This window comes from Triticum aestivum, chromosome 3B (genome assembly GCF_018294505.1).
Source record: "Triticum aestivum cultivar Chinese Spring chromosome 3B, IWGSC CS RefSeq v2.1, whole genome shotgun sequence".
Lineage (NCBI taxonomy): Eukaryota > Viridiplantae > Streptophyta > Magnoliopsida > Poales > Poaceae > Triticum > Triticum aestivum.
Genome location: NC_057801.1, coordinates 721,388,414 through 721,405,548, shown reverse-complemented (window position 1 = coordinate 721,405,548; position 17,135 = coordinate 721,388,414). Strand labels below are relative to the sequence as shown.

Here is a 17,135-nt window from a genome sequence, read left to right as displayed (position 1 = left end):
CAGACTCGTAGCTCTTTGCTTACTGTTAATCGATTAAGACCAATTTACATGGTCATAACATCATCAAAGCCTATACTTCCTTTTGATTGGTATATGGACATGTCACGTGGATCAACCATCAGAGACCGTCGGATGCTCCCAGATCCAACGGCCCACACCCCCTCACTCTCTCACCCCTCGTCCCACCCGCAGCCCAACCACCCAAACCCTAACTCAGATCGCCTCCCATTCCAGCCGCCGATGCCCCCTTCTCCCTCCCAGATCCAATCCAAGTCATAACACCTCGCCCTCCCGCCCCTGGCCTCCATCTCCATTCCTACGCTCATCGGCCACCTCCCTCCGATGGAGCTCGACCCCCACCCCCAAGCGCCGCTGCTCCAGCCTCTCCCGCGCCCCTCGATCCCAGATCCCCGTCTCCAAGTCACCCTCTCGCTCCCTCAGATCTCGATCCGCCGCCGCCCACCATCGACGACCCTCACCATAGACGAGATCGAGCTCCTCCCTCCCTCCTGTTCTCCCCCAGCCTTATGTGCTCCGAGCGAACCAACCACTCCGTGCTTGGGATTTTGCCGCACGGCGCACCGTCTCGCCGGCCCGGCGACCACAGGTAGGCAGTCCACGGCCAAGATGGAGGCATGCCCCGCCGCGACCACGTACGCGCACGGCACTCCGCGCCTCCCCTCCCTCTCCTGCGGTTTCTAATAGACCCGCTCCTCTCCTCTCCTTGGGTGACATGCAGGGCTCGCGTGGGAGCAGCGCACGACGGAGGCCTCTGGAGGAGAAGCGGGAGGAGCCCTAGCGTCCTCGCGCGCCCGGCCCGTGGCAGGAGCACCACGACGCGCGTCTCGGAGCTGCAGCATCTCCTTCGGCGACTTCATCTTCGGCATCCTGCCGGCCACGCTCGTCGGCGTCGGCACCCTGGCGACTTCCCGTAATCCAGTTCGGCAACGCGTGCTGGGAACTTTACTGCCTCGAGCACGGCATCTAGGTTCTTCATACCCCATCTCATCCCATCTCTCGCCCCTTCCGATGTCGAACTTGTATGTGGTTCAAACAATGATTGTATGAACACTTTCAGTTGTCAGATCTTCTCTGGTTTGGAATATTTAGGTTGTAATTGATGCACGATTTGAACCGTGATGGGATTACTGGATTACCTTCCCGTGTAGGTCTAATTGTTTTCCCCCAAGAATGCGGCAATTAGTGTTCGATCTGTGCGACCCTTCTGAATTTGTCAGGAACATGAACTATTCGTAGTTCCTAATTTAAGCATGCGATCTGTGATGTCTAGCCATTTCGTTTTGTAGTTTAGATCTGATAAGCAATTGCAGTGTGAGGATCGTGCTTTTCATGAGACATGGGTGCACTTCTGTACTAGTTTAGTTGCCACTAGTGTGAAATCTCAGATCTAGTTAGGCCATTATCATGCTTTACATAGTCAATTTTAATGTGTTGTGATATTATGATCTGCATCCAACTAAACACCTCGCTGATATTAGATGTAATTTTTGTTATGATTATTAAAAAATAATATCAACTATTATCGAATAGCACAGCTAGTGGTCTGTGTGGTTCTAGTGAATGGGCAGCTGCAGATGTAGACTGCAGTGTTGTGCACCGATAGTGATTCTCTGCCCTGTTGGTGATTCTCCGCCCTGTTGTCTAGCTGTGGACACTAGGTGGTGGCCTTTCTAGTCAAGGTGTTCACAGCATCAGTATTAATTTGCTCTGTTTGTAATGCTTGATGTTTAGCGTGTGAAACTGGGTTTTGCATGACTCGGGTGGCATTTAGTGGTCCAAAGTTGCATTGCATCTCTGGACTTGCATTATTGATGAGGGTGTATTTGGTCTGGGGCTCCACTGAAAAGGGAAGCCACCAAATTCTTTCTGGCTTTCTGTACTGCAAACATAGGACCGGAAAAATGTTTTGATGCTATTGGTGTGAGCAATTAGAAGGAAGCAATAAAACATGCTGTCATGTGTACATTTGACCATCCGCTGATCATTTTTTTATATCATCATCTTATTAACGTGACCAAAACTTACTCTTGTTCTTGCCCTAGCAGATCGAGGATATTGTCCGAGCGGCCAGGCGAGCCCGCTTCAGAGCGTTGCCCATGGCGGCAACTCGTTGGCTATGCTCGCTGCCTATTCTTGAACTCAATTGAGTTGGGAACTCCAGTAGTGATTAGTATACAAATTTTGTGAGGCCATACACATGAACCTGATAAAACGGTCCTTAATATGATGGAATTACTAGTATTTGTGTGGGTTTACACTGTTGTGCCTAAACTACTATGGTTGCTGATGAAAACCGGACCTCGTTGGCGAGATCCGATCCGTTGTTGCGGCCCGACCTTTCACGACACTCCACCACCAGCAGTAGCAACCTCTCGCCCGCGCACGCGATGTACACGAAGTAGAGGGTTTGAACCTTGCGGCCCAGCACGAGAAAACCAATCTCGACGAAGGTACTCACGCGCAAAACAATTTCCACGAAAAGAAATCGCAACACAGAGGTTTTCTAAAGATCCCTCCAAAACTTGATACGGGTGAATACCCTGAAAAACACATCATGTTTATTTCATAAAAAATAACCTCCCTTTACATGGACTGTAGTATGGCTACTTATAATAGCCGCACCCTGACTTGGTCCAAAGACCTCACGCACGCACACCATAAGTAGCTTGGAAAGCAAGCATTTGCTACATATTTAAAAGAAAAGATAACTCCTACGTATATGCTAAACCGACTTGATCTATCTAAGAAAACAAAAACTGCTAGTTCTGATGTGGCTTTTTCCCTGTCTGTGGTGGACCCCAGCCGACGTCCTTTAAACTGAATAATTCCCAAATAAAAAGAATCCTCATGTTTATCTTTTCCTTGCGGGATAGAAAAATAAACGTAAATAATCTTCTTGTTTTAATTCTGGCGTAGTAGATAATTCTGCCAAGGAAACATTCACGATGGCTCGTGGACTCCTTCATGCCATCTTCTAATCGTGGCTTACCAAAATAATTAGGATGCTCTTTTCCTTGGTTTCCTCCACATGCACGTCTGATACGGTGGCATTTAATCTCAAACTGAACGCCCTTCTTTTCCTCATCTATGCACGTGGTCTCCAACACATCAGTTTGCATGACCATACCATTTACTAGTGCATGTTCATCTTCGTGACTTGGCCGTATGTAATCAGGTGTACATGCAGTGTATTTTTGAACATTACCGGCTTCAGGCGAAACATCAAAGACCTCAGAATTTATATTACACTGGGTCGCATCATCCTCTCCCCCTTGAACGGAAACCGTCCTCGGTTTCGACTCAATCTTTATAACAATATTTTCATGTACGGATTGAATGGTGATCATTTCAGTAGCTTCGACCATATTCTTTTTTGCATCTTCCTCTTCTTTTATCTTCTTCTGATGTTCTCTTCTCCAAGCAATAAAATGATTCTGACCCATGGGCACAAGGTCGTACTTCTTATCCTTCTTGACGGTATATACGTGTGTTTGACAATCATAAGCAACATCGTGCTCTTTGTACCATGGCTTGCCCAACAATAAGTGACATGAAACCATCGGTACCGGAATTACGTCACACAAAACCGTGCAAAGAAAATTTCCCAACAAAAACGGTACCTTTGTTTGGTGTGTGACACTGAGCTCTTCATGACCCCAACGAAACAAGTATGGTTGTGCTCGTGGTGTCATTGGTAGATCTAGCTTCTCCACCATCTCGATGCTTGCAGCGTTGATCAAACTCATGTGGTCGATTGTCATGGCGCATGATCTCTCTTGTACCACAACACAAGTATGAAAAAGTCCATCCCATCGACCTTCCTCTTCCAATTGAAATCCATAGCTTAGCTTCCATGATAATCCAGTCATCTCTTGCACAGTGTCGTGAACAACCTTGCTCTGAATACCACCTGATGAAAACCGGACCTCGTTGGCGAGATCCGATCCGTTGTTGCGGCCCGACCTTTCACGACACTCCACCACCAGCAGTAGCAACCTTTCGCCCGCGCACGCGATGTACACGAAGTAGAGGGTTTGAACCTTGCGGCCCAGCACGAGAAAACCAATCTCGACGAAGGTACTCACGCGCAAAACAATTTCCACGAAGAGAAATCGCAACACAGAGGTTTTCTAAAGATCCCTCCAAAACTTGATACGGGTGTCTACCCTGAAAAACACATCATGTTTATTTCATAAAAAATAACCTCCCTTTACATGGACTGTAGTATGGCTACTTATAATAGCCGCACCCTGACTTGGTCCAAAGACCTCACGCACGCACACCATAAGTAGCTTGGAAAGCAAGCATTTGCTACATATTTAAAAGAAAAGATAACTCCTACGTATATGCTAAACCGACTTGATCTATCTAAGAAAACAAAAACTGCTAGTTCTGATGTGGCTTTTTCCCTGTCTGTGGTGGACCCCAGCCGACGTCCTTTAAGCTGAATAATTCGCAAATAAAAAGAATCCTCATGTTTATCTTTTCCTTGCGGGATAGAAAAATAAACGTAAATAATCTTCTTATTTTAATTCTGGCATAGTAGATAATTCTGCCAAGGAAACATTCACGATGGCTCGTGGACTCCTTCATGCCATCTTCTAATCGTGGCTTACCAAAATAATTAGGATGCTCTTTTCCTTGGTTTCCTCCACATGCACGTCTGATACGGTGGCATTTAATCTCAAACTGAACGCCCTTCTTTTCCTCATCTATGCACGTGGTCTCCAACACATCAGTTTGCATGACCATACCATTTACTAGTGCATGTTCATCTTCGTGACTTGGCCGTATGTAATCAGGTGTACATGCAGTGTATTTTTGAACATTACCGGCTTCAGGCGAAACATCAAAGACCTCAGAATTTATATATCACTGGGTCGCATCAGTTGCCAAGGCAGCATCCATTGCATCAGTCCTCATCAATTAATGGCCAATGTACACATAAACTCTATGGAACAATAATGTAGTAATTTCACTCACATGTTAGTAGAGAAGTGGTGGTTTGCTAAAGTATAGCTTTGAAAATACATTGTTTTTCATCACCTAATGTTCTTGGTTGGCGATAAGAGGACCCGTAGTTAGGAAGTTCTTTTCATTGTTGCTACTTAAGATTATTGTGTCTCATGCTGAAAAAGAAAACTCCCAACAAGTATGTTTGACCTTTGATAGTCTGTCAGAAGTATTTAACTATTGATGCATGTGTTTGATAGTTATTGCGTGAATGATAGTGATCCAGCACAATAGCTTACATAATTTCTTTGCACTACCTTGTTGTTTGACCGCCATTTTTATGATTTGGATGTATATACGAGATGGTGGGCTGTTGGATGTGGATTGTGAGTCCACGGCAAGACCGACCTCGAAACATCAATGTATATATATGGTGTGCTTATGCAAAAGCAGTTGATGTGCACTTATATCCATATTCACGTCTAATCATCCTTTTCTACTCCAGCCAGCTTCTCAAGTGGAAGATGATCCTGCTGCCATCAAGTCTCTGTTTCTTTTTAGTTGTTAGCTTGAATTAATACATGTACTTTTGGTTATGCAAAGGTAGGTTCTGCTATTAGATCTTGTAGTTAATTGTCGATGGAGTTTCTGCTTGTTTGAAATCCCAAGGACTGCCCGGTAGTAATGTATAATAAGTAAGCTTTTAAAAGTATGGTTGATCGACTGGACCATATTCCATGTCTACTTTTGGTATTGTTTCACCCCTGATATAAACATTGGTCGGCCCTCTGAAATGCGAATATATGTTTGCTCTATTTCGTGCTGGCAACTCCACAACAGCTACAGAGCAACGGACGATGGCTACATGTATTGTAAAGAAGATAGGATTTTGTACTATAAAAAATACAATGTCTGCCTAGTTAAAAAGGTGTTCACCAAAATCCCACAGATAATCTCGGCACTTGTGGCAGAGAAGCATATAGTAGTACATGTTTCCCAGAGTTGTCCGTAACTGAACCTGTCCGACTAAATAGATCATATTCAGTGTTTCTTGTGTGTGTTTTCTACATACACACACATGGTCCTTCCTTTTAAATCTCCTCTGCTGCTTACTGACATAGTACTACACACATACAGTAGTTGAGTAGTAGTGTGTAGTGTGTAGGGACTCTAGAGAAAAGTTTACATACTTAAACGTTATGCTTAAAAATAAAAAGTTGTAGTTCCCTTGTAGTAGTATGTTTATGAATGGCTGCATGAAATGATTGTCCAGTACTTGAAATATTTGAATCGGGGTTAATGTAATCACTTGCTGCATCCTTTTTGATTGATCGGAGATGCTAATAGGAAAGCAAAGCAAATAGGAAAAGCATGTGCTGCTGCTTTTCCTTTTCCTCCACACACTAGTAAAGAAAAGCATCCTATTTTGATTTCTTCATTCATGATGCATAAAATTGGTATTGTTAGTTATGGGTTATATCATTATGTTCATATAGCTTATCTGCTGCGGCTGTGCATAAAATTCGAGGAAGGTCTGGTTGTAAGTTCTGGTTGTAGTGTGCTCTCATGTTGTACATGCCCCTATGTTTTGTAAGATTAAATTGCTACTATTAATCATGAATGATTGAGTTTTGAAATTTGAAGCATCACCTACTGTCTGGTCCTGTAGTGTTTAAAACTGATGTAGTTGATAGGCCTTCATCTCAACCTCTCAAGTTTATGTTTCCTGGTGTGTAGGTAACCTGCTATTTTTATTGGCAAGCCTGTAATGAATTTATTAGATTTTTGCTCCTATTGCTGTATATAGTATGTTACAGGCTTGCCGAACCTATCATTTTTCTTAGTGTGCTGTTGTGATTCTTGAACGGTGTCAATGGTTGTGTACAGGTGTCGTTTGTAGTATAAAGAGGGCCACTATCAGCCGTAGGATTTGGATTCATGCTGTGAAGATCATGAATATCTATCTCATTTTGCTGCTCTATGCCTCATTCGTGTACAGATTTCCTAACAGTATTTTTTTGTCTGCCACTCACGGCTACCGAATTCCTGATGTGCTTCTCGTGCCGTGCAGATCATTGACCTGTACGTGGTTTTCGCTGTGACCACTGCCCTACTTCAGGTAAAATTTGACACTTTGATGAGGATTCATGAGCCCTGATGTGGGATAGACAAGTGTAGCATACTGAGTTCAGGAAATCAATTATGCGGCATGGCACCATACCTGGTGATCTGCTACAGCAATGCACTGATTCCATGGACGACATATGTCTTGTATGTTTATTGTACCATAGTTCTCAACATTTATTTTTTGTTGTTCCTTGAGATAGCTAGTATTAACTGTTTGCTTGATTCTATACCATGCTATCTATGGGTTATTAGTATTGTTTATCCCGACCATGAGCTTTAATGGTGTAGGAGTACAACAGCATCAGGTTAATTTGTAGAAGTGAGGTTACTGAATTCTTTTCTATGCCATGGTACAATTATGATTCGAATGGTAGCCAGTTAACACGAGCTTGTTCGGCCCAATTCATGGTCTGTATTAGGGGGTACAATTTATTACTTTATGTATAGGTTTGTTAGCAATGGATGATCTGTATAGGTTTGTTAGCAATTTATTACATAGATGTTGAATGTCATTTTATGATGATCTAATCATTTTTCGCATCACAATGTATGCATCCATAATATAATTTGCAACATTAATTAGGTCCTGCTATATTATTTTTTAAACTTCTTATGAGATTGAAGTGTTCGTTCTTATTTCTGGTTTGCTGGATGTTGTAGACAAATGTATGAAACCTCTTAACTGTGGACAACAACTACTTCCTTGAGAAGGACCATCATCACCCATCAAGTACGCCACTGAGGTAATTCACCAGTCCCTCCAGCACCAACTATGTATTTTCTGTAGTATGCTTAGGTTTTTGATGCTGTTGTGGTAGCCCCATCGCTGTTGCATTGAATCTCATGCCAACGCTTGTGGCTTGATGTGCCGTGATCTTTATCTATGTAGGTTTTGTTTGATGATATGCTTAGGTTATGATCATAAGCATGGTGGTTTGATGATGCTGAGGCCGGCTGTGAAATTGAACTGTCATTCATTACATGCTCTATTAAACCATGATATAGTTGCTGGAACTTAGCTTAATACTAGCTTAGCCCGTGCGGCGGCACGCCGCACCCCATCGATACGTTGCGTGTGTAAGTGCTATTTTTTGCTCATGTAATAAAAAATACTAATTTTCCCTTGTCTTAATAGTTGTGCTGTCTTGAGGATCGCAGATATGGGATATGTTGAACGAAGAGGTCTCTTTGTGGATATTCCTAACACTATAGGTGAAAGAGAACACACTTTCGAAAGTAGACGTCTTGGTGAGGGGAAATATAGTATGAGTTGTTACATTTGTATTGTGAAAGTACATTTTTAGTGTGAACGTACTCATATCGAGTGATAACATGTTTGATTTGATAGAAGATATAGTTGATCGGACCAATGAGTTATATTTGACGTGAATACACAGAGGAAGTTGTAGAGAGAATCATATGTTCACTTGGGAAGATGGCTAATTTGAAATGAAGGGTGTAGATTGGGAAAATAATGCTTTTCCTTGATGCAAAATATACGATATGGTGTTGAACTACGAAATGGGATGACAGAAAGGCATATGGATATGCTATCGCAAAAGCTGATTGGAATTAATTTGAAATGATATCTTAACTTTGTCATCGGGTTGTGTTTGTTTGTCTATAAATAAATACAGTCTTAAGGATCATCTGGTTATATAATAGTGTAAATGTGTGAATGATATGTTTATTGATGTGTATGGATGTTTTATAGTTTATGTTTTTAGCTAATAGTCATATATCTAGGTTTACAAAAAGTATGAATTTAGTCCATTATTTTATTGTAAAGTTAAGGCAGTAGATGGTACATTTAGAAAAATACAATTCTTGAAGGTGATCCTGAGGTGGTTTAAGCCTGGTGCATGGTACTATCGGATCATCGGATATGGGTGTCGTGGGTATATGAAGTTGTATAATGCCTCACATATTTCTTGTAAAATCCATGTATGTGTGGTAATTTTACAATTTCAACAAATTGGGGACGGTAAGAGGAACGATTTGCAAAGTTCAGTTTAAGCCAGTCGATGCGTCCAATTTCTTCCCTAGATTTATGTTAACCTCCCAACATTTCTCGTGTAAAGCAGTTAATTACTGATCCTCAATACTCACCTCGAACCGAACCCCCAGGACAAAATTATTTTCTGGTTTTTTATAGCTTATTACATATGCCATGTGATAAATTATTTTTCTTGTTAGCTAGCTTGTACTTCCTCCTTTTTTTACTCTACGCATAAGGAACGACCCAAGGAAAGGCTTGACAAGAATAAAAGATATACAAAGGAAAGAGTTGACCTGTTAAGTTAATTTAGGATTGATTTACCATCCTGGTTTTGCATGGATCGGATACATAGATGGAGGTAGTTTGCATGCAGCTGATTGGTCGTACCCGTTTATAGTCTGAATTCCCTACCCGACGTAAGAGCTCGCATACATGGGAGCTCTCCCTCTCTCTGCCCATCCACCCGATGGAGTAGATAAGAAAATCGTCGAGGAAAGAAGAGATCGCCCAGAAAATCTAGAAGGAATGAATCGCTTAGTGAACTCAGAGTATCATTTTATTTTTGCCAAGTGTATCATATTTTCTTTGAAAAGCCTCCAGTATCTATTAATTTGTGTATTATTTGCTCTATACATGTAAAAATCACGTATATACAATATACCCTATCTTCCACACCCAGTGACCAGTGTTTAAATGCTCACAAAGTTCTGAAAAAAGGTCGTCCATCGATGAGCAACTACCCACACAAACGCTTGTGCGCGCTACGCCGGCCGAGCCGCTCCACCGCGCGAAGTGCATGCTCGCGGACCTGCTATGGATTTCCCTGCAACTCGTCGCCGGCGGTGTGACGACATTGAAGTTTGAGTTGCTCTCTTACAGGCTCTGGATACCGTGACGACGTCGTGGTTGGTCAGCTCCCGTGACGTGATAGTCATACGGATCCGCGCATGATTGTCATTCTCCATCGAGTAGGCAAACCCGAGCAGGTCGTCCATCTCGTGCACCCGCCACCGATCCTTAATCGACGGCCGCGTCCAGCGACACGCACAACACGAAGCCGCTGAATCGCCCAAGTCGGCGAGAACGCGTGCGCCGGCATGCCTAGGGCCCGTCGACTGCCCCGCCACCTCATAGTCGCCCGCGTAGAGTCCGATAGCAGACACCGGACGTAGAATCCGCGAAGTTGAGTATCGTGGCGACCAACCACGCCGCAAACAGCAAAGCACCCGGGCAATGGGCGTTTGAGTCCATGACGATGGCATACTCCATGTTGTGGAGCACGGCGGCACCGCCAGCTCGTTCCGCCGGTTCCCTAGCGCACCGCCAGCTCCCGCCCTCGAGCTCAACCTAGACAGAGGTAGACAGTGGCAGCTGGACCGTGGACCTTGGCATCATGAGCCCCATACCGCTACCTCTTCTCTCTCTCTAAGAACCGGATCGGCTCCGACAAGTAAACGGGGCTAGACAACGGTTGTCTCTGCACAACTTGCGAGCAGCGGAGCTACGCAGCGGCCGGAGACAGCAACTGGAGTGGCGGCGGCGTGATAGCTCCAGCACCCAAGACGGATCCCGGGAAACCTGCACGCAGGCACCATCGAGCGGGCCACCTCGCGCCCCCAGGCTGCTTTGCCTCACGAAGTATGCCATGCGCACCATCAAGAGTTCAATACCACCGCCCCTGCAGGCGCACCAGATGCATGAGCCACCTCCACCAGAGCTCCGCGTGCAGCAGGAGCATCGTCCATCCCCGCCACAGCCACTTTCGTTGTAGCCCGGGTCGCCGAGGTTGTGGCCACCAGAATGTACAAACCACCAGCAGACGAATCATTATAGAGATGTAGACCCAGCCCCTACAAAGATCAAGAAAACAAACACGTAAACACCCAACAATCATACAGAAATTGGGGGGGGGGGGGGGGGGGGGGGATCAAGAGAGAAGCAAGCAGATAGACCAAACCAACCAGTAACTACAAGGCAGACAGGACGACGAACCCAACGCAACAAATGAACATCGGACACGGACAGTCGGCCACCAACGGCATCCTCTCTCATTAACGCACGACGACCTCAGGCAGCAGCTCGGCTCCAGCCATTAGACACCCGATTAATGACGGCTGCTCGAACACCAGGATGGCGGCCTGGGCGAAGCAAGTCGCTCCGGCTCCGGGCAGAGGCAGGACGAACCATCAATAGGCATAAAATAGAAATCGCAGCCAGCGAGGCAAAGAAAACCAACGGGGAGAGCCACCTATATATAGCGTCCTCCAGGAACAAGAAACCTAAATCGAATTAACCAGAAAGATACAGAACGATCGAAAAAAATGGTTTCGAGACCATACGGCAAGAGCGGCACCGCCTGGAAGCCCAACACACGTCAACCTCTATAAACAGATGGTGACAGTACCGAATAACGTGGCGAGCTCCCAATCAACACAATGCACTCGACATGTAACAACATCATACAATGACCACTATCCATGCAACACGTGGATGGACACGCACAGAGAAGCAAAAAACTCAAACGGCATGCAACTGAACGACAGAAAAATACGGAAGAAAAAAAACGCAGTTGAATCAACCACGGCCGCATGCAGACGCACATGCAGCAGCCCGCCCATGAATCACGGCGCCATGCAGTCGGCCAGGCAAAACAGCAAGCGGACAAAAACGATATGACCAAATCAAACACGCCGGCATGCAGCCCATGTGCGGGCAGAAAGCATGTCCCCAGTAACCTAAATCACTAAGTCCACCCCGGCGCTCACACGCCCATGTCCCCCAGTAAATAACGTGTCCCTATCTCATTGGCATAGTTTTCACTGATAGAAAAAAGTCAAAAAAACCAGGTAAAAGAAACCTAGCTAGATTTAGTATATTTAGAATGCATGCGTGTATGTGTGTGTGTGTCGAGTAAATTTGTGGTTTGTGCTGCTCCTTTGTAACGTGATGAAACAAAGAATGTCCTTTACTCCTTTACTCGTTTTTTGAATGGGATGTTCATAATATATTGGCTCCAGTTTTTCTAATTCTTATCAGCTGATTCATGTAACAGGGCGTCCGTGGAAGGTCCAGTCCTGACTATGGCCCTCCAGTGAGTCTGGCATTTGATCGATATTGAAGGAGTTACATGTAGAAGAAGAAAACACTTGTGGAGCTTGTAACTGTGATTCCCATACTTGTAGAGCTTGTATCAACTAAGCTTGTATTACGTGTAACTTGTAGTACTTGTAAAGTATTGTATATGTTACAGCTTGTAGTACGTGTTATTTGTAGAGCTTGTACTATATCTGGCTATTGTTATTTGAAGTATCATGAGTGTTTTCTGCTTGCCAATTTAACTACTGGTTATTTTCTTACTGTCAAATTGAAATACGAAGAATATGAGCCTAATAGCTGGGACCCATTTATCAGAACCTGACAAGTGGGACCTGTTTGACTATATAAAAAAAGAAAAAAGAAAACTGTTGGTACAAAAAGGCCATGACCCATGAAATAAAAAGGCTGAATTGTTGGGCTTGGCCCATGAAGTTGACAAGAAAAATATATGTAGAAAGGCTAAATTGTTGGGCTCGCCCCACGTAAAACACCGAACTGGACCGGGCTGATTCTTATCAACGATCTTTTCATTTGGTCGCAATTTTGCCACGTCAGCTTGCCATGTCAGATCCGTCGTGGCCTGGGCAGACAGCTAGCGACCAAAACAGAAGGTCGTAGGATCAACGACCTTTTGTTTTGGTAGTTGCCTTCAATGACCTAATCACAAAGAAGGTCGTTAATTTCCATTAAAGATGGTCAACTTTTGACCATCTGTTTTTGGTCCCAAAAAGGTCACAAATGAAAAACAACGACCATTCAGCGACAAATAGTGATGGTCTTAAGTTGACGTATTTCTTGTACTGCCTTAACTGCCATCTTGATCTTTATCGGTCGAACCACATAACAACATACGTCATTCCCTTTGTCAACGGTATGTTACTTGCCCGAGATTCGATCGTCAATATCATCATACCTATTTCAATCTCGTTACCGGCAAGTATCTTTACTCGTTCCGTAATGCATCATCCCGCAACTAACTCATTAGTCACATTGCTTGCAAGGCTTATAGTGATGTGCATTACCGAGAGGGCCCAGAGATACCTCTCCGATACATAGAGTGACAAATCCTAATCTTGATCTATGCCAACCCAACAAACACCTTCGGAGACACATGTAGAGCATCTTTATAATCACCCAGTTACGTTGTGGCGTTTGATAGCACACAAGGTGTTCCTCCGGTATTCGGGAGTTGCATAATCTCATAGTCAGAGGAATATGTATAAGTCATCAAGAAAGCAATAGCAATAAAACTAAATGATCATAATGCTAAGCTAACGGATGGGTCTTTTCCATCACATCATTCTCTAATGATGTGATCCGGCCATCAAATGACAACACATGTCTATGGTCAGGAAACTTAACCATCTTTGATTAACAAGCTAGTCAAGTAGAGGCATACTAGGGACACTTTGTTTTGTCTATGCATTCACACATGTACTAAGTTTCCGGTTAATACAATTCTAGCATGAAAAATAAACATTTATCATGATATAAGGAAATTTAAACAACAACTTTTTTATTGCCTCTAGGGCATATTTCCTTCAGTCTCCCACTTGCACTAGAGTCAGTAATCTAGATTACATAGTAATGATTCTAACACCCATGGAGTCTTGGTGCTGATCATGTTTTACTCATAGAAGAGGCTTAGTCAATGGGTCTGCAACATTCAGATCCGTATGTAGTTTGCAAATCTCTATGTCTCCCTCCTTGACTTGATCGCGGATGGAATTGAAGCGTCTCTTGATGTGTTTCGTTCTCTTGTGAAATCTGGATTCCTTCGCCAAGGCTATCGCAAGAGTATTGTCACAAAAGATTTTCATTGGACCCGATGCACTAGGTATTATGCCTAGATCAGATATGAACTACTTCATTTGCTGCTTCCGAAGCAGCTATGTACTCCGATTCACATGTAGATCCTGCCACGACGCTCTGCTTGGAACTGCACCAACTGACAGCTCGACCATTCAATATAAATGTGTATCCGGTTTGTGACTTAGATTCATCCGGATCAGTGTTAAAGCTTGCATCGAAGTAACCATTTACGACAATCTCTTTGTCACCTCCATAAATGAGAAACATATCCTTAGTCCTTTTCAGGTATTTTAGGATGTTCTTGACCGCTGTCCAGTGATCCACTCCTGGATTACTTTGGTACCTCCCTGCTAAACTTATAGCAAGGCACACATCAGGCCTGGTACACAACATTGCATACATGATAGAACCTATGGCTGAGGCATATGAATAACTTTCATTTTCTCTCTATCTTTTGTAGTGGTCGGGCATTGAGTCTGACTCAACTTCACACCTTGTAACAAAGGCAAGAACCCTTTCTTTGACAGATCCATTTTGAACTTCTTCAAAACTTTATCAAGGTATGTGCTTTGTGAAAGTCCAATTAAGCGTCTTGATCTATCTCTAGATCTTGATGCCCAATATATAAGAAGGTTCACCGAGGTCTTTCATTGAAAATTCTTATTCAAGTATCCTTTTATGCTATCCAGAAAATCTATATTATTTCCAATCAAAAATATGTCATCCACATATAATATTAGAAATGCTACAGAGCTCCCACTCATTTTCTTTAAATACAGGCTTCTCCAAAAGTGTGTATAAAACCATATGCTTTGATCACACTATCAAAGTGTATATTCCAACTTCGAGATGCTTGCACCAGTCTATAAATGGATTGCTGGAGCTTGCACACTTTGTTAGCACCTTTAGGATCGACAAAACCTTCTGGTTGTATCATATATAACTCTTCTTTAAGAAATCCATTAAGGAATGCAGTTTTGACATCCATTTGCCGAATTTCATAATCATAAAATGTGGCAATTGCTAACATGATTTGGACAGACTTAAGCATCGCTACGGGTGAGAAGGTCTCATCGTAGTCAACTCCTTGAACTTGTCGAAAACCTTTCACAACAAGTCGACATTTGTAGACAGTAACATTACCGTCAGCGTCAGTCTTCCTCTTGAAGATCCATTTATTCTCTATGGCTTGCCGATCATCGGGCAAGTCAACCAAAGTCCACACTTTGTTCTCATACATGGATCCCATCTCATATTTCATGGCCTCAAGCCATTTCACAGAATCTGGGCTCATCACTTCCTCATAGTTCTTAGGTTCGTCATGGTCTAGTAACATGACTTCCAGAACAGGATTACCGTACCACTCTGGTGCGGAATGTACTCTGGTTGTCCTACGAGGTTCGGTAGTAACTTGATTTGAAGTTTCATGATCATCATCATTAACTTCCTTACTAATTGGCGTAGGCATCACTGGAAATGATTTATGTGATGAACGACTTTCCAATTTGGGAGAAGGTATAACTACCTCATCAAGTTCTACTTTCCTCCCACTCACTTCTTTTAAGAGAAACTCCTTCTCTAGCAAGGATCCATTCTTAGCAACGAATATCTTGCCTTCGGATCTTTGATAGAAGGAGTACCCCATAGTTTCCTTTGGGTATCCTATGAAGACAAATTTCTTCGATTTGGGTTCGAGCTTATCAGGTTGAAGCTTTTTCACATAAGCATCGCAACCCAAACTTTAAGAAATGACAACTTAGGTTTCTTGCCAAACCACAATTCATATGGTGTCGTCTCAACGGATTTAGATGGTGCCCTATTTAACATGAATGCAGCCGTCTCTAAAGCATAACCCCAAAACGATAGCGGTAAATCGATAAGAGACATCATAGATCGCACCATATCTAATAAAGTACGGTTACAACATTCAGACACTCCATTACGTTGTGGTGTTCCAGGTGGCGTGAGTTGCGAAACTATTCCACATTGTTTCAAATGAAGACCAAACTCATAACTCAAATATTCACCTCCATGATCAGATCGTAGAAACTTTATTTTCTCGTTACGATGATTTTCCACTTCACTCTGAAATTCTTTGAACTTTTCAAATGTTTTAGACTTATGTTTCAGTAAGTATATATACCCATATCTGCTCAAATCATCTGTGAATGTCAGAAAATAACGATACCTGCCACGAGCCTCAACACTCATCGGACCGCATACGTCATTATGTATTATTTCCAATCAGTGGCTCGCTCCATTGTTCCGGAGAACGGAGTTTTAATCATCTTGCCCATGAGGCATGGTTCGCAAGCATCAAGTGATTCATAATCAAGTGATTCCAAAAGCCCATCTGCATGGAGTTTCTTCCTGCGCTTTACACCAATAGGACCTAAACGGCAGTGCCACAAATAAGTTGCACTATAATTAACTTTGCATCTTTTGGCTTCAATATTATGAATATGTGTATCACTACAATCGAGATTCAACAAAAATAGACCACTCATCAAGGGTGCGTGACCATAAAAGATATTACTCTATAAATAGAACAACCATTATTCTCTGATTTAAATGAATAACCGTCTCGCATCAAACAAGATCTAGATATAATGTTCATGCTCAACACTGGCACGAAATAACAATTATTCAGGTCTAAAACTAATCCCGAAGGTAGATGTAGAGGTAGCGTGACGACGGCGATCACATTGACCTTGGAACCATTTCCGACGTGCATCGTCACCTCGTCCTTAGCCAATCTTCGTTTAATCCGTAGCCCCTATTTCGAGTTGCAAATATGAGCAACAGAAACAGTATCAAATACCCAGGCGCTACTACAAGCATTAGTAAGGTACACATCAATAACATGTATATCAAATATACCTGCCATCCTTCTTATCCACCAAATACTTGGAGCAGTTCCGCTTCCAGTGACCAGTCCCTTTGCAGTAGAAGCACTCAGTTTCAGGCTTAGGTCCAGACTTGGGCTTCTTCCCGGGAGCAGAAACTTTCTTGCTATTCTTCTTGAAGTTCCCCTTCTTCCCTTTTCCCTTTTTCTTGAAACTAGTGGTCTTGTTAACCATCAACATTTGATGCTCCTTCTTGATTTCTACCTCCGCATCCTTTAGCA

At 43.2% G+C, this 17,135-nt stretch overlaps 1 protein-coding gene across 2 annotated transcripts; it reads left to right on the top strand.

Moving 5' to 3' along the window:
* The first annotated feature begins 253 nt into the window (after nt 1–253).
* LOC123066202 (uncharacterized) lies at nt 254–1,189 on the top strand. 2 transcript variants are annotated; one of them, XM_044489334.1, is made up of 2 exons: nt 254–607; nt 740–1,189. In XM_044489334.1, exons 1-2 carry the CDS (start codon nt 343–345, stop codon nt 1,066–1,068), a joined length of 594 nt encoding a protein of 197 aa, XP_044345269.1. In that variant the 5' UTR covers nt 254–342; the 3' UTR covers nt 1,069–1,189. The 2 variants fall into 2 exon arrangements, with proteins under 2 accessions (XP_044345269.1, XP_044345270.1); XM_044489335.1 differs by having other exon boundaries at nt 254–653.
* Nucleotides 1,190–17,135: the final 15,946 nt, after the last annotated feature.

Bases quoted from the DNA above. Each gene is read 5' to 3' on its own strand.
- LOC123066202 (XM_044489334.1), top strand. From the start codon at position 343: ATGGAGCTCGACCCCCACCCCCAAGCGCCGCTGCTCCAGCCTCTCCCG. The intron at 608-739 runs GTAGGCAGTCCA...GGTGACATGCAG, and splicing joins CGCCGGCCCGGCGACCACAG to GGCTCGCGTGGGAGCAGCGC.